This window comes from Saccostrea echinata, unplaced genomic scaffold (genome assembly GCF_033153115.1).
Source record: "Saccostrea echinata isolate AGI-Se365-2 ecotype Australia unplaced genomic scaffold, CSIRO_AGI_Sech_v1 ptg000033l, whole genome shotgun sequence".
Taxonomy (NCBI): Eukaryota; Metazoa; Mollusca; class Bivalvia; order Ostreida; family Ostreidae; genus Saccostrea; species Saccostrea echinata.
Genome location: NW_026889782.1, coordinates 14,155,001 through 14,178,277, shown reverse-complemented (window position 1 = coordinate 14,178,277; position 23,277 = coordinate 14,155,001). Strand labels below are relative to the sequence as shown.

At 32.0% G+C, this 23,277-nt stretch overlaps 2 protein-coding genes and 1 long non-coding RNA gene across 3 annotated transcripts in view; 1 reads left to right on the top strand and 2 right to left on the bottom strand.

Moving 5' to 3' along the window:
• Positions 1-10,606, top strand: part of LOC133198998 (fibrillin-2-like) — a 48,697-nt gene extending 38,091 nt beyond the window's left edge. The window contains exons 16-24 of the mRNA XM_061334898.1: positions 105-254; positions 350-440; positions 631-704; positions 2,068-2,202; positions 6,773-6,898; positions 8,109-8,135; positions 9,277-9,434; positions 9,907-10,042; positions 10,335-10,606. Coding sequence (XP_061190882.1) covers positions 105-254; positions 350-440; positions 631-704; positions 2,068-2,202; positions 6,773-6,898; positions 8,109-8,135; positions 9,277-9,434; positions 9,907-10,042; positions 10,335-10,391 — 954 coding nt within the window. The 3' untranslated portion in view covers positions 10,392-10,606. The remainder of the gene's footprint in view (positions 1-104; positions 255-349; positions 441-630; positions 705-2,067; positions 2,203-6,772; positions 6,899-8,108; positions 8,136-9,276; positions 9,435-9,906; positions 10,043-10,334) is intronic.
• Positions 10,607-11,474: 868 nt separating this feature from the next.
• On the bottom strand, positions 11,475-14,530 carry LOC133198690 (keratin-associated protein 19-9b-like). Its single transcript, XM_061334718.1, has 4 exons — positions 14,440-14,530; positions 14,153-14,167; positions 13,678-13,704; positions 11,475-11,724 (listed from the first exon to the last, which is right to left on the bottom strand). Exons 1-4 carry the CDS (start codon positions 14,471-14,473, stop codon positions 11,558-11,560), a joined length of 243 nt encoding a protein of 80 aa, XP_061190702.1. The 5' UTR covers positions 14,474-14,530; the 3' UTR covers positions 11,475-11,557.
• A 1,712-nt stretch (positions 14,531-16,242) lies between these two features.
• Positions 16,243-19,078, bottom strand: LOC133198689 (uncharacterized). Its single transcript, XR_009722548.1, has 4 exons — positions 19,006-19,078; positions 18,387-18,401; positions 16,524-16,706; positions 16,243-16,354 (listed from the first exon to the last, which is right to left on the bottom strand). It is a non-coding gene; the product is annotated as an uncharacterized LOC133198689 (long non-coding RNA).
• Positions 19,079-23,277: the final 4,199 nt, after the last annotated feature.

Genomic DNA, 23,277 nt, shown 5'->3' with positions numbered 1-23,277 from the left:
TGATATCCTTGTATTATCAACGTATTTGTCGATTACCTTTTCGTTTTAGAATATTCTCTAATGAACAAAATAAATGATAATATAAGTTGAAATTTCATTTTTAGGAGCAATACAGATTTATACACGAGTGTATCTTAGAGGCGTTTACATTTTCAAAATCCATCGTTAATTCGTCAGAGTTTAGACAATACTATGCACATATGATGGAAATTCTGAACGGGTCTACAACTCGACAATTAGAGCAACAGTTCTTGGTGAGATTTTTTCCTTGAATATTTTTACAGTGATTTAAGTAGAAAATGATCTTTAACTTGCTGCACTGATTGTACCTGTCGGCCTTTTCTTCCAGAAAATTAAGTCTATATCGAAAGTTATGGAAAGAGATGATAGTGCTCACTTGCCAGAGAATCAACCTAAAAATAGAACAAATATAGTTGCACGTAAGTATAGAAATGTTATATTCAGTTACCTTTTTCATGGTCAAATTTTCAAAAATTTTGTAACCATCGATGGAATTTACTTTAGTTTTAACCATGCTACTATATTTGTTTATCTTAAGTGTGATTAAAAAAATATATATTTTTGAGGAATAAAATTTTCAGTTTCCAGTATATACTTTCTATTTTGCAGCTGATTCTTGTCGTGTTTTCCTTTGGTCAAGTGTCCAGGGTTGTAACGACTACATTAATGCAATATATGTACCGGTAAGTACAGGCTAGTTGAAATTGCACTGGTCAGTTCATTAGTTTGTGCAGTGTTAGGAACCCTATATCATTTATAATGAAATGTATCATTTGCACATATAAATATAGCTAATTGATTTTTCACTATATAAATGTCCATAAATCTCTCTCTCGCTCTCTCTCTTCTTCTTCTTCTTTCCACGGCGTTTAAGCGCTATAGTGTTTTTTTTTTAATTTTACTAGAAATTTTACTGGGAACTTTTAAAATAATGCTTAAATATTTGCATTTAGAAAAAAAATATTAAGTAAACAGTTGGTCAGAATAGTCAGTAGTAAGCCATCTTGTTTTGTACTTCCAATAGTAAATAGTAATACAAAGACTTGCTAATTTGTTTTTACTATTTAGAACTAAATTACTAAAACAAGTAAATGTACATGTATTGAGACTGCTTATTTATTCACTCGATAAATTATCAAGTTTATACTTTAATCCATGAATCTTTTGGGATATCCTCTCTTCTGCCAGGAAGGATAACCCTGAAAATTATTATTTTAATTTAAAAAGAATAAAAACAGCTTGAAATTAAAAAACTTTTCGTGCAACAATTTTCATATCATGCATCGAAGCCTGATTCAAGGTTCTTTGAAGTCTTGAAAACGGTATCATAAAAGCTGACAATTTTACCCCATAAGAGTACAAAAATAAATGCCTTTTTAGAGAAATCGAATTTCTTTCATCAAACCTTAGATACCAATGCCTTTTAGTATGTTATGAAATAAGAAGTGATCTGTGATGTCTTGCAATGATAGCACAGGCTTTGTACACTTTGTTTATATTATAACTGAAGTAAATAGAACTAAGCCACTGCATAAGTAAAATACATGCAATTGTCTCGAAATGTGTTTGTTGATAAATTTTCAATTAGAGAATGCAAAGCTGGTGCTATAGTTTTTATCCTAAAATGTGTGTTTTTTTTTAATCAATTTTCAAATAGAAAATGCACAGCTGGTGATTTAATAATCTTTCCTATATAATATGATTAATTATAATGATGTATTTTGAAGAAATACCATGGGTAAATACACATTACTTGATGATATTAGAGACATTTTTTGTGAGCATTTTCAATTATTTAACAGTTGATTTTCAGATCATGAGGATTGGACTATTTTGAATTAAGTACATTTCATTGTTATTAAAGTTTAAACCATTTATTATTTCATTCAAGTAGTGATTGTATCAAGTAGATCATTTACTTGTAGATTAGTCCATTTAGTAATCACTTTCCTCGCAAATCTTTTCCTCTTTTCAATGAAATTGATTACAAAGATTTCGATTTAAAAAAAAAATACAAACAATGCAATTACACCTATATTTTTACAGAACTACAGACGGCGGTATGCCTATATTATTACCGAAATGCCACAAACACATACCATCATTGACTTCTGTAGACTTCTTCAGCAAGAAGAATGTAGAACCATCGTGATGCTCAATAGTGATCAAACAGAAACTCAGGTAAAGTCAAGAGGATTTCAGAACAATTGTGATGCTCAACAGTGCTGAGTAAGAAATTCAGGTAAAGTTAAGAGGAATTCAGAACCAGCAAGATGTTCAACAGTAATCAAACAGAAACAAGGTAAAATGAAGAGGAATTCAGAACAACCGTAATGCTCAACAGTGATCAAGCAGACACAGGTAAAGTCAAGAGGAATTCAGAGCCATGGCGATGGTCAGCAGCAATCAAACAAAAACGTGTTATTAAAAAGTTAAGACTCACTGTGTAGAAAATAAAATGATTTGGATCCCCTGCCAATTTCATAAATGCAATACGCTCAATCATAATCCTACATGCACGTTAAATAAAATCTACAGAGCTTATCTTGACAAGATTTGCCTTTCTTTTTTTTCTTTTTAAAGGTTATCAAGTACACCCGTGTACTGATTGATTTACCAGTATAAAGAATTATCCGAGTTTGACAATTGAAAAATGAACATGGAAAAGCTTTTTGGCTTCTTTGTTCATATTTATGTTCCCCAAACGAAGTTTGGGAACATATTGTTTTTACTCTGTTTCTTATTATTATTAAGTCTTCCGTTCACAACGGAAGACTTATAGTGATTGTATTGTTTCTTTTTATTATTATTATTATTATTCCTCCCAAATTTTGTGAGCGCGATTACTCAGAGATGGTTGGATAGATTTTCACAATTTTTCACATGATAGTAGGCTGATATATGAAGTTTATATAAAATTCCGTTTTTTGAAAAATTCACTTCCGGTCCGAAGTTACGGCCGAATTTCCAATTTTTAAATGGACTTTTGTCCGGAATTTTTCTCGGAAACGGTTTGAGGTAAAGATGTGAAATTTACAGGGGTATTAGATCACGACATTCTCTTTGTTTCGAAGTTGTTTTCGTGTGTTTCCGGTACTTCCTGTCCGAACCGGAAGTGAACTTGTGTTTGGTCAATTTTCAACTTTTTTGTTTTTTAATATTTTTTCAAGATATTATTATGTATAACAGAGGTTATTCTACAAATACTAAATATATAATTTGTTTTGAAATCAGATTCCACATTTTGCAGATTTTCGGTACCGTCATTTTCCCTATTTACCTAGTGTGTAGACAATGGGCAAAGAAAGATAACTCTGACTTGTAAGTGAGAATAGAACTTTCGAGATAAAGGCGGAAATAGTTTCGATGACGTTAGAGACATATACACTCTCCATATCAAAATATTTAGGCGTTCTATATTCACTCTTCAAAATTTAAGAGGACGTTGGTTACCGCTTCCAGTGCATGTAAAGTTTGAAGTTGCCAGTGTAGTGTAAGTCTGTATTGACAGTTAGTTAATTTACACATGAATATATCTAAAAAAAAATTAATATATATATATGCTAGGTAGCTAATTCAAGTAAATATATAATAAGCACTGAATATACATTTATAGTGATGGACAGGCATGCAGTTTTATCTATTTCGTATATTAAGTTCAGAATACGATAGTTATAAGCCTTCTATAATGCAGACGATTTATTATTCTCTATGATCTGAATGCGAAATTATCCCGATTTCCGAGTTTTTACTTTCGATATTAAAAAATATTACATACACTCAAAAAAGGAATTAAGCGATAGAAAATTGTAATACAGTACTGTTTTAAAGCCTTTATAAATAAATTGATATCTGCCACTGAAAAGAAAGAAAATCAATCTATAGATTAGATTTGGTTATTACATATATATTTGATAAAAGGTTAAATTATTTATGACACATGATCTATACTCTATATACCCAAGGAATTATAAAAGATGTGAAAAGGCGATTCTTGGATTCTTGTGAAATACTCAAAGAGTTAAAGAGTGTGTGAAATAATGGTACGCTATATGTTTCTTTTGAAAAAAAAAAACATGATAAAAAAATTGTACAGGTCTGTTGATATGTGGGATAAGTATATCTGAATGAACACAATTTTATGCAATGATATATAATCATGTACATGCAACTGACGTCCGTACTTTTCCTTGTAATTCATAAAATTATCTAATTCCTTTGAAGCCCCCCCCCCCCGTCTTGAATTTGAATTATATATTCGTTTTAGATTTAAATCTGGAACATGTGAATAACATTACCATTTACATGTATACAGAATTTCATATTTTATAATTATGAACTGTTCAATTTACATGTCTGAGAGAGAGAGAGAGAGAGGAGAGATTCCCTCTTAATCCCGATCCAGACCAAAAATTAGTTCTTTATCGGTCACACCCATTCTTTATTAAATGTTTTCTGATTTCATAGTCAGTCATGGTCACATCCTGTATTTTTTTCAGCTTAAAAAGTATCACACGAAGTGCACGTGTGTTGACCTGTCAATCAAAATCACTTGACGCTGTATGCACTGCAATTAAGTAGCCTGAGTTCGAAATGATCTTGAAGTATGATCTTTAAGTAAATCTGCTGCAACAAACTTGTGAAAAAAATAGAATAAAATAAAATATCTCGGTATTATGAACTTCGACTGTGGGACGTGGAGACCGGTCCTTTGGATGAGATCGTATAAATCGAGGTCCCTTGTCGCAGAAGATGCTGGCATAAAAAAGATTCCCCACTGCTCAATTGCGATAAATTCCAAAGTATAGGACAAAAATTTACAGTCTCCACCGGCGAGTGGTGGCGTCTCCATGTGAGTGAAAAATTCTGGAGAGGGACGTTAAACAACATACGTATAATCAATCAATCAATCAATCAATCAATCGATTGCTGAAGAATTACTGTAATTGAATAATTTGTCTTATAGGTATGTTGTCAAATCTTGATATTATAACTTTACAAAACTCAGTGACTTTACGTTTAATGTGATACTAAATTAATTCATTATATTTTTTTTATAACACCATCACAATTATGCCAAAACATACACACAGTGAAGTTTATGATAGTACGGTGTTCGTTCGTCTGTTTGTTTGTCTTAGAAATGATTGCAAACATTTTTTTTTTTAAAATTGCTAATGATATACGTATATCTCTTATAGGTGCCAAATGTATTATACAAGATTGATAATGAAAATCAAAGTACCTTAAGTACTGAAAGGACTTTTCTCCAGTTATTTTTTTCTTTCACAGTAAATATGATATGTATGTTTTTTACACAGAAAAAAGCAAATTCTTACAGATTTAGAAGAACGGAAGACTTTTTTGTTGCCATGGCAACAAGAGTCTAGTTATTATTATTTTTCTTCCTGGGTACTTTTTTGTCCGTGAGTGATCTCCGAAACTACACATCCGGTTGAAGTGAAACCTTTTTAGGGTTAATAGGAATGTTATGTAGATTTGCGGAACGAAGGTCATTTTGCGCGCACGCGCATGCACGTGCGTGCGCGTGCATTGCGTAAAATGACCAATATACTTGATATAGCTGTAACTTTTATATTTTTTGATGAAATGCTTTGATACTCAGAATATAAGGATATACTAAAAGTGTAAACAAGATGACATGGTCAACATGCACATGCATGCACGTGCGCGCACGCGCAAAGCGTAAAATGACCAATATACTTGATATAAGCGTAACTTTTATACTTTTTGATGAAATGCTTTGATATTCAAAATATTTATATATATTAGAAGTGTAGACAAGATGACATGGTCATCATGCACATGCATGCATATGCATGCACGTGCGCGCGCGTGCAATGTGTTAAATGACCAATATACTTAATATAGCCGTAATTTTTATATTTTTTGATGAAAAGCTTTGATATTAAGAATATACAGATATAATAAAAGTGTAGACAAGATAATATGGACATCACGCACATGCATGCACATGCGCGCGCGTGCAATATGTTAAATGACCAATATACTTAATATAGCCGTAACTTTTATAATTTTTGATGAAAAGCTTTGATACTAAGAATAAACAGACAAATTATAAGTGTAGACAAGATGGCGTGGTCATTATGAACATGCATGTAGGTGCGCATGCGCGCAATGCTAAGATGACCAATATACTTGATATAGCCGGAACTTATATACTTTTTATGAAATGTTTTGATACTGAGAATGTAAAGATGCATTAATAGTATAGACGGGAAGACATGGTCATCCTGCACATGCATGCACGTGCGTGCGCGTGAAATGCGAAAAACGACCAATATACTTCATTGCCTTATTTAATGAAGCTTACAGGAAATAAGACACCAAAAGGGTGTTGGTGAGCGTTTGGGGAACATCTGTAACGGTCCCCGTTACAATTATAACTAGTTTATGATAAAATATCGTTGAAACAGTTTAAAGGTATCTAGAATTATTTAAGGAGAAACGGGGGGGGGGGGGTTGCATTACATGTTAATTGTTAGTTTCCGGATTTTTCGTTGTTGCCTTTATAATTTGTATTGTGAACAAAAAAACTGGAAATATCGTATCTCGTATAAGTTAAAGGAGGGAGAATGTTAAGTTTTGGAAGAAATCATAAGTATTTATTCCCAAGTTTTAAGGAAGCAATTAAAAACCGTAGTCTTTCATAGCTACACGTAATGATAGTTTCAAATTTAAAGTGTTTATTTATCATGTAAACCAATAGGATGGGAAATACTGGGCGGATCCAGGAGAGAGTGTGGTGTGTGGACCATTTCGTATTGCAGTCAAGAGCGTGTCCGAGGAAGAGCACTACATTTGTAGGACAATAGATCTTCACTATAGCATAGGGGTGAGCTTTTAATTTCTCATTCTGTATTCTGAATTCAATATTCTCCTCGGGAATATTGAACCTTTTTTAACATTCTTAAGCAAATTTGCTCAAAATGATCTGGGTCACTGATTGTTTGTTTCGTATTATTTTGCAGATGCATGACTATTGTTTTTAGTTTTTTGACATTTGACACTCATGCACATGTTTTTTTTTCCATCTGCAAAGAACATTTTTAGTCGATCAGGTATCAGCCATGATCATTTTTTGTGTGTCTGTTTTTTGACGACGAGGACAAAAGTGGCCAATCGGTCGAAATTTGACATCGTGGACTTGAGTCTGACATCTTTCCGAGAGTTTGTCAAATTTTCTCGTGGTTACACACTTCCAGATTTATTCAAATTTCAATTTTTACTTACTTTTAGAAATGAGATCTTTGGAACCTGATACAGAATTAGAGAAACTTTAATTTGAGATTAGGAAAAGCACTTAGTCTTTATAACAATTCAAACTTAAACTCATACTATAAGTTTCTACATATACTATTGAAAAACCTCTAAACTCAAAACACCTTGCCCACCGAGAGACAAAATAAGAAATTTGATCAAAATTTACATGGCAAAAGGTCAGAATTGTTAAAAGACAAGTATCGAGTGTATCTTCGTAGTAGTAAAAGCATAGATGCATTTAGTTTAAATTTATTTTCAAGTCATGACACGTGTGCCATGGTTTTATTACAAAAGAGGCTTACAGTTTCGAGGAATATCTTTAAAGCAGGTGGGACAACAATCATTCTTCAGTGTTTTCATATGATAATTTAAAAATGAAAAAATGCAAACAGCAAGGATACAAATTAATTTTTAATGCATGCTTAAATTTATCAAAATCATGACCCTGGTCAAAGGTCGGAATAAACGGAGTTTCAGAACTTTGAAAGTACTTACAATAAAACATAAAACATTAAAAAAAATCGTATGATTAACCGCGGAACAACATTGAAAGAAATGTTGATAGGAAATTTTCGTCACATACTGCACGTTTACATTTTTACCTTACAGATGTCCTTATTTTTGTCTCAATAAAGAGTTGTTTAACAAATAACATTCCAAATATTTACGTGAAAGGCACGTTTTCCTTGATTTAATGTGAGTATTGTTACTTTTAGAGTAGGTTTGCATACATGCATAATATTTAAATAGAATAATAGTGCATTCAATGATTGGCCTTTCAGAGTGATCGTGACAGTATAAACCTAGTAGTGAGTACATTTCATTTGAAGATCACAGTGTGCTGTTCGTTGCATTTTTTTCACACAACAATTTTGTACAGTAAAGGTTTATGTATTTTTCAACTAAATGTCTGCGTCAAAAAATTTAATTTGCTGCTTCATTGATATAACAAGACATTTATTCTGCGTTAACACTGCCTGTTTGTATTCGAAAAAAAAAAAATCTTGTTTTGCTGCTTTTTTTTATAATGCTGTTCTCAAACAGAAAGTAAGGACGTAACTGCTTAGATTTGGGTTGCTTTGTAAAACATTTAAACCATTAAATACATGTACATTGTACTTCAGTACGAGACACTTAAAATATGTGCTTCTTAAACAGAAGAGAAGTCTTATAGTATCAAGGTCAGGAAAACCATACTATAGAATTCGAATCAGAAAACATGACGTAAGTCTAGTAACAATAAATACTACCACATAGTCATTAATCTTACATGTATATTGTGTATCTATCCTATTGATATTATTTTCTTTTATTTATTTCATTTACATTAGTCATAAGTAAAACCAACTTAAAATAATTTCCCTGCAACTTTTCTGTCTCAGATTTGTCTCGTACAAATTCATTAGTGTTAATGGCAGTAAATTTCTTTGCAGTTATCGACATGGGACCAAGTACAGGTTTCAGAAATGTTCATCACTAGAAAATAAGGAATATGTAGTAATGAACATATCAAAAACTACTTAAAGATTAATACATGAATCATATGAGTATTGTATTTTTATTCTAACAAAATCGGCAATGATTCTCAAAGAATTAGGTATAATTAGGTATCATTTTAAAACAAGATACAATGTCCTCAAAAGAGAGATACCGGGGTATTTGTAATGCCATATAGTATTTTTTATTGACATTTTAACATCTTAATTGAACCATTGGTTATACCATTATAAGTAAGGTTTAATTCAAATAAACAATTGTGTGAATTTAAGTGCTATGATGGAGATAACCACCTTTTATTACGTTAATTAACTATTTAAAAAACAAGTTAAACGCTTATTAATATATGTTTCTTTTAAATCTCTGTCAAATACATTCAAGTACAGTTAAAATAGAATTCCTTCATTCTTGTAAAACAAGTACTGTCCTTTTTAACAAATTAATATTTAACAGGACTTGGAAGGTGTAGTGGAAATTCGCCAGTATCAGATAAAATCCTGGTCGGAATCGTTGCCTGTTCCGGATTCTGTTTTTTCCGTTCTTGCCGTCGTGAAAGATGTGTTGCCTTGGCAAACTCAGTCTGGAGATCATCCCATCTTAGTGCACTGCAAGTAAGTTATTGTTGATTAATTTGTTTAACTTTGAATAGTTGGAAGCTAGTTTTAAGTTTGTTTTTTGTACCATAATTGTTAACCTATTTTTTTGTTTTATAATTGTTAAGCATTTTTATTTATTGCATAGTGTTAATCATTTTTCTTCAATAATTATATACAAACTTTCTTGTACCGTGATTATTTACCATGACCCTTCTTTTACAATAATTATTTTTAAAAACTCTTTGATGCACAAACCCTTACTACCTTTGTAGTTAAGTACAATAATTAATTATAATCTTTGCTTATGCCATTAGTGTTTACAATTTATGTTTTTCTATAACCTTTTTCACCTTTTTTGTTCCATTGAGTTTACCATCGTTCTCGTACAAACAGTAAATTATTTACCGTTTTCATTCTTATATCTTAAGTGTTTCCCACCTTCTCATACCACAATTCTTTAACGCCTGTCTTGTAAATTTGTTTTTAGAAATGGTGCTGATAAAAGTGGTCTATTTTGCCTCTGTGCTTCTGCTATTGACAGAGTAAATTCGGATAACAGTGTTGCAATGCCATACATGCTAAACCACATACGAGCGAGGCGAAAGGAGCTAGTTCCGTACTATGTAAGAAAAGGAATTTCATTTATCTTTCATTCAAAAGTATCAGATTGAAATTCATTAAATCTATCTTTTAAATACAATGCATTTTTTTTTCAAATCCTAAAGATTTTAAGAAAAAAAAATGTTTAATTTTTTTGTTTTATATTCTAGAAGGCACCTTTTGTGCTGACACTAAAGGACTTTTTTATATTTTTTATGTAAATTCTTTGGCTATTACTAATATTAGACACTTTGATATAATCCTCAGTCTTTGGCTGAAAGATATTTTTCTTTAGCTACTGTTGTTTTATTTCAGACACAGTACAAATTTTGTCACGATGTTGTGGATCGATTCATTGCTCATTGTGAATAGAAGTCTCTGGAGAGAAGTCCTTATAAAAAGACCAGTATGAAGTATAAGTATGAAGCATTCATAAGTATGAAAAAGTCCAGAAGCAGTATTATTTATTTAATTAGTACATGTATTATTCTTATTTGCAACCGTGCATGGTGCTTGATGAATAGAATGTCATGCTTAAACTTTGTATTTCAAGATATCTAATCTTTCCCAATGCTGAATGTTTATGTCACGTTGTCAAATTCAGTGTGTTATTTTTTTAAAATATTATAATAGTTTTTTAAGTGGATTGTTTAGTTTTTACTTTTTATTATTTTCATTTTGGATACGGTGCTATCTTGTTTTATCATATAAATGTGTATGAGGGGGAACTGAATGCATGAAATCCTACAAGAAATACGAAATGCATTAGTTTGCTTATAATATATAATACTACTAAATAATGTGTGAATTTATAAAGATGTTTATGTATGTGTATTTACGTCTAAATTATTTTTCGATTGTTGTTATACATCGTTCGAGTATTAAACAAATTTTGAACAATAGAATGCCTTCCTTATTTGTCTATACGGGAGATAACAATTGCCATCAGCAGAAAGAAACGAAAACAAGCCCCTGTAACGAGTTGTTTATTTTGTTTTTGTTATCTGTTTTTCCAGAGAAAATACAATGTTATTAAAATGGTGAAAATGTCGGGCGGGCGGTTGGCTGCCATATGGCAAGACTTTTATCTTCAAGTTCAGGGGTGGCCAGAAGGGATATTAAACATTTTTGATTTTTCTCAGTAAGCATTTATTGAATGTTTTGAAAGTATTATATTTCAAAGCAGATTTAAAATTTTGGGACAAGGGAAAAAAACATACTAACCAGTTATGAGAACATTCCTCAAATCCACGTATTTTGAGACCAGCAGGCAGAGTTTTGATGTTTCTTACTAGGTTAAAGTCAAACTGTAGCATCGTAGCAATATCTGAGGTACACATGTTCTAAGGTTATTACTTGTAGTGAAAGAAAAATAGATTCTTTGTCCTTCATTTATTGCAAGGCTTCTAAAGCAATTAACTAAGTGTAAATTTCTTTTATTCAAAACAAAAAAGCTTCTCAAAATTCTACATGTTTTATTAGCTGAACAATTAACATCAGTCAGATGACCAGGTCATTAACCCGGGATAACAGCAGGATCAGTAAACTGGGTGGTCAAAATCATGGTGACTGTGGGTGTGAAGTCCGTGGACTGGGTTATAGTAGAGTCCGCCATGTCCATGGCCGTAGTATGGAAATCTCCCATATCCATAGCCTCCATAGCCCCCATAACCTCCGTAACCAAATAAGCCCCTTCCATAATAACCTAGATAGAAAAAAATAAATATATATGGAGTGTTTGATGGACATAATATAGTTTCTATCAAACAGACTCTCCTAATTACGACTTCTTCTAAACCACGCCTCACTCGTCAATGAAGTCTTTGTTACCAGTACAATAATCCATCTCTGTTAAAACTGATTATAGAAAAGGAAAACATTTCGATAGCTTTTCATTTGATTGAATAAAAATTATCAAAGTCAACATCTCGCAAATATTGTGGTCGTTACATAGCCTAACTAGCATTTACAATCTGTATTATGTTGATTGATGACTGACGTAATTAATCCATATTGTAAGACCATTATTTTCATACTAAATTGTGTACAGATTACTCCCATTGCCCAATGAAGACAGTATCACTCAAGGTAGTGTGACAGTCGATAAGGGATGCTTACTCCTTTTAGGCACCTGATCCCACTTACTATTTTTGAAGATATCTCTTTGCACCCAAAGAGTTTTGTTAAATTCGATTTTTGAACTTTGATTGCCGTTTGTAACCTCTACAATTCATTGTTAAAATGTAGTTCTACGTTCTGTGTGTTTCTGGACGCTTTGGGAAGTGGAATTGATTCTTCTGGTTGTTCGACAAGGACATTACAATGTATATTGAATATCTTGGTAATTATCATATATCAGTTTAAATGTTATTACAGTTGAATTTCGATATCTCGAATACTGATATCTCGAATATCATGGGTATGTCGAACTGATTTGGAAGTCCCAACCCTTTATTCTTGAAGTATTTTGCCCAGGATATTTCGAATCCTCAGATATCTCCAGATTTTTTCTTGGTCCCATTGAGTTCGAGATAAGGAGGTTTGACTGCACTAGTACATAATTGACATTTAAAGACAAATAGAATATGAATAAGTGAATACTTGAACAATTAAATAGAATGTGAACCTCAATACAGAAATAAATAATTAGAGTAAAACGGGTAATCCGGACATCGCTTGTTTATACGTTTTGTTATTTAAAAGGCAATAAGCGAACATATATCCTTCCGTTTTCACTAAAAAGGAAGAGATAGAAAGTTGGAAAGACTGCATGAACAATATGCTATGGTTCCAGCAGACAAGGCTTGTAAAATCACAAGACTATATATCCCAGTGAACTCGAAAAAAAGACATCATAGAGTCTGTCTTATATGTTTCATATTTGGATGTTTATTTGACTATAGATGATAGGGCAAACTTGAGATTAAACTGTTTGACAAGGAAATGACTTCAGTTTTTTCCACCGTCAACTTTTCTTATTTGTGTAGTAATATTCCAACATCATATGGATATGATGTTTATGTCTCCAAACTAATAAGATTTGAACAACATGCTCTCGGTATGATCAAACTTTAAGTCCAGACAGGCTAATGACAAATAAGATGATAATACAGAGATTGAAACATCCTAGTTTAAAGTCAGCATTTTGTAAATTCTATGGTCGTTATAATGACCTTGTTAGCAAATACAACCTATCATTCGTTGTATTTTGACTGACATATTAGGCATTTATTTTGTAATAAATTATTTTACTCTACGCATTACGCTGTCTCCCTGATCAAGACATAGGGGACACGGCGGATTTGATCAGTCGTAGGAAATGCTTACTCCTCTTTAGCACCTGTCCCCACCTCTGGAATTTCCAGGGGTCCGTGTTTTATGCCCTGTTGACAGATTTGTATCGTTTGTGGGTTTTTTTTTAAGATCGATCGCTGTTCGTTATCTTCACATATTTCATTTAATAGGTAGTTTACCAGTTTAGACATTCCGGTAAGACAACATTGTAAACAATTACATAAACTTAAAGGGGCAATGTTTTCATCGTAATAAGCATGATTTCAGAATATACAACATCCAAATTAGACAGTTTTAAATTAACTGTACGTTCGTTAACCTTTTAACAATCTAATATAAAGTATAAATGTACATTAGTACCCACCTCCATACCAGTATCCTTCTACAGAGGCTGAAAATATCATAAACAAGACATTAATTATACTTAAAGGATGTTCATTATAATTATTTTATACAATATTTTATATTTGCTTTCAAGGAATTCCCGAGTTTACATTTTCTTTCAGGAAATTTAAGCCTTGGTAAAAGAAAAATAAAGTATATGCATGTGCGAGTCTTTTATGAATAAGATTTTGTCGTCTCATTGTAGAATGCAGTGTACATTGTAAATTCTGAAAAGACAGTCTTATATGAAATAACGTTATATTGCAGAAGAAAATTTTCGGGTTACAAATATTTAAACTATAGCTTAGAAGCCAATTGCAGAATAATGTTGACAATAGTATAGAAAAGGAACATTATTGTAAAAAGTAATCTTAGTTTAAGTACATGTAATGGTAATTCATACATTTTCTTTCATAAAAGTGAATTTTAATATGAATAAATAAATGTTTACTTACCAGCTGCCAATACACCTAAAATAAGTAGTGTGTACAGAATGACCTTTTTTCAAATCCGGAAAAACACAATGTCCACTTACACATTTGAATCAAAAATGTTAAAAATTCATAATAATATTTCGATGTAAAATAAAAATTTGTCCAAACGAAAAAGCTCCAAATATGTAGGGTGCAATTTACACCAAATATATCAAAGGAAATTCTTTTAGCTGAAAATTATTATACTTTAGTTCAGTGTAAGTAAGACTGACTGTTTATTACAAAGTTAAAGAATTGACAATACTTACAGAGTAACAGAGCAATAGCAACGTAAGTCTTCATTTTGGACCTGCCAAAGACTAATCACCGGGAGTATTAATTTCACGCGCACCTGCTGACGATGTAACTGATGAGAGGCGATTTGTGTACTCAGGCTTTTATATACGTCTTAGTCCGGGAATCGCACGGATTTCATATATATCAACTTCGCGCCATTAAGCGTAAAACCATCATCTTTTAAATAAGCTGTAGTTCGGTATTGCATTTTGACTATTTGTCTTAATTTGTCTTCATGTATCTCAATTGAATTTCAGTCTTCTCATATTTGAAAATATTGGATAAGAAATGTATTTCCTCGAGTGTAAACTACTGATCCGTGAACGTAAATAGTACAAACATATAATTCAAAGTTTTTGATTTTTTATTTGAAAAAAAAAAAACAATTCCTATAAATAAAATATATATTCAATTTCTTTCTCATTATATTTTTAAATAGAGGGTTAGTATAACTTGTTCCATAACAAAAATTTACTTTAATTGAATATCATTTACAATATTTAGATCAACTACAGTTTACTATCTCTGTACTGTAAATATTTGATACTTTGATTTGACTATATGGAACTTTACTCTAGAATTTTTCTGCCACTCTTAGGGTCTACATATTTCGAAAATTTCTTTCTAATTTTTGAAAATTTTTGAAATGTACAAATAATATATCCTTTTAATATAAAAAAAAAATCTCAATTATTTTGGCGAAAATAAAATACATATATACCTTTTTGAAAATCATAATAGAAACAGTAATTTACTATCGTAAAAACTTTGATTGATTAATTAATTAATTAATTTACTCTTACAAAAAAAACTTCCCTACTATAGTAACTATGTTATCAATGAAAAAAACTGTAGTTTACCATTATAGTAGATTTTTGATAGGTTACTCTTTTCTTAGTTACATTCCTCCGACATTCTAAACAAAATAGAAACAAATGTAAGTGTACACTTTTTTGTGCCAACTGCTGAAACTTGAAAGCAAAATTTATTCAAATGAGAAAAAAAATGAACCTTGACTGTACTTACCGGTACCCGTGCACTAAATATAAAGAGTAAATATGAACCTCCATAAATTTAATCCCTGGATTTTCCATGACAGAATCTTTGCTCTACCGCACGTGATTACTTATCGTAAAGTCAAAGGTTGATGTTTGAGAAAATACAATTCCAAAGCCAGGAAAATATCAAAGAGCAATCAGGTTTTTTTTTCAGGTACAAAGGAATAATAATGATAATGTAGCACTCCCAACGGGCAACTCGAAATTAGGGGAACTTACATTTTGGAACATTTTTCTCTCTTAACACTTAGTCTACTAAAATTGGAGTATCACATGATAATTTGGGATTTTTCTTATGCGCTTTCATCTATATTACATCACAGCTTTTACTTTTTTAAATGAGCAGATGTGTTTGGATAGTGTAAGCAGCTAACCTAACGTAATTGCCCCGATTCTGAATTATTATTTTTTTTTTAATTGAAAGCAACTGACATCTGGTGCAATATAAGAAGGCAAAGTTTGAGTTTTGCTAAAACGGAATCCACTACGGTCGTTCTTCACCTATACATCTTCAATATTGTGTCCTGAAGGGCAAAAAGGCTAAAATCTACTAAAATAATTCTTTAACAAGTGAGTAAATATAAATATTGAACTAATATTTAGAATGGAAGTATTATCTACTTTTTGTCAACTTTCAGTTTAAAAAAGTAAAAAATTCTCTAACTTTCAATTAATGGTTATGATTCACTGAAGTATTTAATTTCAAAAATCAAGAACTGAAGATTAAGCTAAATTTTATTAGGGAAAATTAGCTGAACAGAGAGGGCCTGAAGGATAAGAGGAGAAGTAATATGTTGAGAAACACATTTCTTTGTCATTTGCTGGTCATCTGAAAGATGAAAAAAAATCACATCATTTGAAAAAAAAAAATGTCATTTTCACAAAACATAATAAGACTTTTAATAAAACAAAAATTCATGATTTTTATTAACCTCCCTTAGAAATTTTTGTCAAAAAAGTTAAATTTTATCTACATGTCCGTGATACTTTTTACATACGTTTAACGTTTTAATCAAATTCCATGGACGAAGACATCGACTGGTCTGAACTAAATCCGTATGGAAACCCTCCTCCGTAATACCCAGATCGCTGTCCATATCCGTATGGACTGAGATTAGAAGCACGTCCACGCATGCTCAATGCATGTCCGTAGAACTGACTTACAAAAGGGTTGAAGTCACCTTAATATAAAGTAAAAGAATATTCTAGATCCAAGAGTATTTCAAAAGCAATACTGATCCCTAACTATGGGCCATAAACCCATTAAAAACCGTCGTTGCGGAGTGAATGCAAACTTGACGTTAAACTTATCGAGAAAGACTCGCATAAGGCCCACCCATTTTATATAAACATCTTAAAAAGTCTACAATCTCATTGAAAAAGAAACTGATTTCGAGCTGATGGACGGACAGACGAACAGACAGACCTAAAGACTTATACAGGTTATAATAATAGTGATTGAGTAATTGCACAATGTTTTGAGCGACTTTGTGTAATAGAGTATGATATATTATAGTTTTAGATTTGGTGATAAGAGGTAGTCCCTCTTTGCCTTTAAATTGAGCAGAAAGAAATCCCTCGAGGATGCACGTTGCATCTTCAATAAAAAGGAAATAAAATTGGTAATTTTGCTTTAGTTGGCAAAATACAATTCAGTTTTGTTGGAACCTCAACCCAATGGAGTTAGCAAGATCCAAAATAAAATGTACAGATGTATGTCAGAGAAATTGATATTAAATTACATATTACGTATAAGTTACAAAACTGGACAATATTTTATTGATATTTATCCATTTATGGAATGATACATAATGTATCTTGTTCTCTGAGAATATTTTTTTCGAAAAGAAATCAAAGATTTTATCATTTCTAAAGAAAAAATTTACTTCTACGATGAAATAAATGTAAAAACTAGGTAAATCTAAGAACAACAAACAAATGAGGGACATGTCATGTCTAGATAATAGATCATAAACAAGACACGGGGAGACTAAATAGGTTTATCCAAATTACCGAACATAGCACAGGTAATAGATATATAAAGATTATAAAATAAGTGACTAAGAAGATTATTTATTATTTGTTATTGTGTGTTGTTTTACCTACCAGTCGGGAAATTTTCAATCATAAAGAAACGTCACCATATACCGGTGAAAGTCTTCAGATTTAGACCTATAATCGGCACGCAGGGCTATTGAGCAGTGACGGTTCTTTATCGTGCCAAAGCCTGCCAAAACTCGGGAACACGATTTTTAACGTCTCATCCGAAAGAACAGTGCTTTTCAATTGTAATTCCGGGCGCTTGGCGAAGGAACAGTCACTACCTATGTTTACGTCTTAGGTTTGACGCTGGAGGCGAACGAGAATCAAACCCAGGCCTACCAATCACAAAGCGAACGTCCTACCACAAGGCTACCGTAACCGGTTCCTTTTTATTTAAAAAGAGACTTCAAAAAGGACTATTTTTTATACAAGGCCCGAAAGAGTTTCACGGAATTCAAATAGGTTAACATTTAGGTATGAGGCGTAAAAAATACGGTGAGGCTTAGACGATAGGCGAACTATATCCTAGGAGGGGAATGCTTTATTGTAATTTAAAGTTAATCTTGTACTGAAGTTTAAATAATTTTTTCTATGACGAATCATATGAGGGTATTGAATTTGAAATCTCATAACTAACAGGAAAGAAACAAAATACAATCGTCAAATCGTGAAAGGGTTTTTATTGTCCTGATAGATCATTTCAGTAGGATTAATGATGCTTTGCTAAATTTCAAGGAAGCATTTTTATAAAACTGTAATCATCTTTAGATAATATTAATCTAATTATGAAATGTATATTGAGAGACAGGGTGTCTTACCTACTACAGATCCAACTGAAATAAAACCAAAATAAAACCTTCTTAATAAAATTTAATAAAATATGTTTTACTTATGCTGAAATATTAAAACAAAAAAATAATGGAAATCGCATTAATTAAAAATTTTTAAGGAAGGTGATTTCTTTAAAGTTATGGTATTCCTCCTTATGCAGTCTAAAATATTAACATGCATATTTAGTCAAAAAATTCATATAGTTTAGAGCATAATTGGAATGCATTTACAATATTATCATAACGGTAAATATAGTATACAAGTTCTTTGGAATTTGAAACGGAGTCTTCCTATTATTATTACATTTTTGTATTTATAAGATTTAATAGTATGCATATATAAACAATATGTTTTAGTAACTTAATCACGAACAAAAATAATACAAAAAGGCAGATATTGTAGGAGTATTAATAATATTTTTATCTAAATAAAAAAAATATAAAGTAAGAAATAAATTTTAATTCATTCAATCTGAACGATATTGCTTAAATTTATCTATTTTATTTTTTTTTTTACAGTACTGATTCAGTTTTAAATTATTTATGTATCTATTTATTTAATTTTTTGGATTTCTACTGTTAATTTATAGTCATTAAAGATACTTACCTACCACAAACAGGAGTATAAAGATACTTATTCCTTTCATCGTTACGGTTGACTAAACTTGTAATCAAGCAGTCCCATCCTATTTATCAGTGTGGTAACGTCACTAATCGATCGACCAAATCAATAATATAAGAGGATTATCGCCTGAGGCTTACTACAACAGTTTGAATAATCATGCGACTAGGGAGGTATTGTATGAAGCATCAGTATGTCCATCTTATGTAAGTTATACCAGTGCGTTAATCATTCTATCATAGCCTAAAAGTCCGGGATTAAAATGTTTAAAGAGGTTCGCTCCTGAGCTTTTGAGCAGATTTTTTACTTGACCTATATTTCAAAAATTCTGCATTATGTTTTATTTTGTACAATAAATTTGGATTCTGCAATGCCATTTAAACTATATTCAGTTAAAATCCCATGATTAGATTCCATACCAAAAGCATTAAGTGAGGAACTATATTTTGTGGCGGAAGATTTTTTAGAAGGAAATGGTAATTTTTCTCTTTCAAAGTATTTAAAGTATTGTTAAGTTTGGATTCCTATTGTCCATGCAGCCTGCACACGAAGATTTTTTGTGCCGCGAACTGTTTTATGCTGGTCCTAAATTATATATTAAATAAATTGTTATGAATTCTACGCAGGTGTGTTAAGGAAGCACTAAGATAATCTGACTTGACCAAATCAGCGATACAATATGACGTCATAGTAGGCGAGATGACGTCAAGTTTAGAACACAAGTTTTCTTAATATTGTTATTTAGAGATATAATTTAACTCATGAAAATGAATAGAAACTTGCAAATATTAGCTAGATGCTGTCATGAGACAGTAATACCCGCACTAAGGTGTTTGCCTCTAAATGCACACTCCTTCATATTGGGCTTACCAAGGAAAAAGTCCAAATAATTCTATAATTTACACAGTACATGTATTCGTCAAATCGAGCATAAAATGCTCAGGTGACCATGTGACCCATGAACCTCTTATACGCATTTCATATACTTAATTCATTACCAGTCTGAAATAACAGAATTTAATTAATGATGTAAATTAGATTTTGATAAAAGGGGGGGGGGGATATAAATTTTTGGCCCATAATTGGAACTTTTTAAATTTATTTTCTCAACAACAAATAATATTATTTCAGTACAAAGCGTTTTTGATGAATTTATCAAAATGTGCAAACTTTTTTTAGTATTTGATTAAGCAAGAACCTCCTTGAAAAGCCATACCCAATCAATTTTGTCCCCCCCCCCCAACACACACACACAATTTGCCTGTTTTTGGAAATAGGCCTAGATGGCATAGTTATGTTAAAACATCGTTTGTTATGATAATTTAGAATTTGTTCTTGTATTGTACATGTATGTGAACACCTTTTTGAAAATTTCTACATCACATTGGGCTTGCGTCACCCTACCAGTGCGAGTACTAGTTTTACCATTATCATTTTTAGATTGCACATGCCATGTGACATGGTGCAGTGTTACATGTATATCAGTGGAAATTAATTCATTTTGTGTTTTAATTGGATTATATTTCATGAAGTTGACAGGACCTATGACAGTCGGTAAGTACAAGTTTAAGTTTAGATTGGGGTAAAATAAACCGAAATGCAAATAGTTAGGTTAAAGTTTAAAAAGGATCAAAGATCATCGGCAATCTCCTATGCAGAGTTGTCGTTCGTTTCTCTCTCAGACACTGAATGTATGAGCCGATGGTAGAGAGTGGATCAGATGCCACAATAGACGAATTTCGCATTCTGAAGAAGAGTTATCTCCCGTTGTCGACATTACATTCAGTTACAGGCACAGATCCGGGAATTTTTTTCCGGGGGGGGGGGGGGCAAACCTCAGTCCAAAAAAAATTCCAGTGCAGAATTTCCTGAGAAGCAAAAAAAAAAAAAAACAAAAAAAAAAAAACAAACGAAAACAAAAACAAACAAACAAAATAAAAACAATGATGGTGGGGTCCATGTTTTTAAAGGGGGAGGGCATCCAAAGTCATTTTTTATTTGCTTCTGTAAATCAGTATATAGTCCTATTTAAATAACTCTGCAAATTCCAGGGGGGGGGGGTTCCAATCTCCCTAGCTGCTCCCTGTCCCTGAAATGACAAATGATCATGTGACTCCTGAATAGTAGAAAACTTTTTCATTTGACTATACATAATTTTGTTTCTTGTGTTATTATGTTATGTACATCTAATGGTTTAAGGTTATGAACCCCTGGAGGTCATCCCCACTCTCTTAATGAACTGGAAATGTTCATAATATGACTACATCAAATTAAATAAAAGTGCATCAATGATAAGATTACTTGACATTTCATTCATGAATTTGGGTCAACCCATGTACCCTCCTAGAATTAGGAATGAAAATCATTCAAAGAGATGGACCATTAAACTATTTGTATATATTCACATTTTTTTATGTCAAACCAAAGTATTAGACTAGTTTGCATACATGAACAAACAGGGGTCTGGGAAGGGGCAAGGGGAAGGAGTTATCTCTTTACGTCTTAATTGTTGAAAACTCCTAAAATGAATGTTAACCTCAAATCTGACTTGTATGTCTTCATTATTTTTAAGTGGTGGTGTCTCCGTATGAGTGAAAAATTCCCAAGAGGGACATTAAACAACAAGGTTGTGCATTTTAAAATTCACTAAGCTCTGTGGTTGAATTAGCTATACCAGTTTAGCTTATTTTGCTACTCAAAGCACCTTAATTAACTATTTTTAATCATACTGTTTTCTGAAATGTGAAGTTTTTTCAACATGATATAAGTCATACCTTTTCAGCTTCTGAAAACAATGCATGAAAAAAAAAAACTGCTTTTCAAATACTGTAACTCTTTCCAAGTACTTGTGATCATCAGTTTTTAGCTTACTTGAGTTTTTCTGGTTTTCTGATCACATTTTGTTTGTCATCCATCTGTCCGCCTGTAAACTTTTCACATTTTTGTCTTCTTCACTAGAACCGCTGGGCCAATTTCAACCAACCCTGCCACAAAGCATCTTCGGGTAAAGGGGATTCAAGTTTGTTCAAGTGAAGGGTCACACCCTCTTTCAAGGGGGGGATAATCAAGAATTAGTGAAAATTTGGTGGTATCATTTTAAAAAAGTCTTATCAAGAACCACTGACTGGGCCCAAAAAGTTGAAACTTTCTTTACATAGACTTAGTGTAGCTTCAAATTTGTTAAAACTATGACCCACTGGGGTAGGGTGGGGCCACATATGGGGATCCAATGATTTACATAGAAAAATGCAGGGGATTTTTTCCATCATAAATCTTCTTCTCATGAACAGCAAGGGCATTATTGTCGTCCGTTTTCACAAAAGGGACCTAGGGGACATTAAATCTCATTTGTCTGTCAGTCCGTCCATTTGTCAGTCTGTCCGTCTGTCACAATAAATTTAACCTTGGTCATAACTTTTGAATAATAAGAGATAGGGCTTTCATATTTCACATGTACATTACCTACAAGAACTTTCTAAACATACCATGATTTTTGAACCCATGACCTTGACCTTGAAGTTTGACCTACTTTTCAAAAAATTTAACATTATTTTAAATGATCATTTTGAAAGAGAAAAGATAGGGCGTTCATATTATACATGTATATTACCTGTGACAAGACCTTTCTAAATATATCATGACTTTTGACTCTGTGACATTGACCTTGAACTTTAACCTACTTTTCAAAAATGTTATATTTCCTTATAACTTTTTATTGAGAAGAGATAGGACTTCCATATTTGACATGTACATTACCTGTAACAAGTGGTTTTCGAGCATGCTATGATTTTTTTACCCCTTGACCTTGATGTTTTACCTAATGTTCAAAAATTTTAACTTTGGTGATTACTTTTGAATGACATATGATAGGGCATGCATATTTGAAACAATATGTCATAAATAATGGCATCCCATCCACTAGGACACGGAAAGCAGGGGACCATAATTCTTTGAATTTGCTTGTTAGTCATTTTGATATGGAAACATCCTCATATAGTGTAGATTCAAGTTTTTTATGCCCTGCCATGAATATGGTCGAGGCATATAGTGTTTGTCATGTCCGACTTCAATAAAACATCATATGCTGATACATACTGATGTAAGCTTTTCAACTGCATCAAAATTTTTGACCTTGACTTTTCCTTTGACCTTGACCTTACTTTTCTTAAATTAGTGTCTAGATCAGTTTTGAATAAACAATTCAAGATATATTTATCAATCTTCATATGCAGAAAGATACTGCTGAGAGCTATCAAT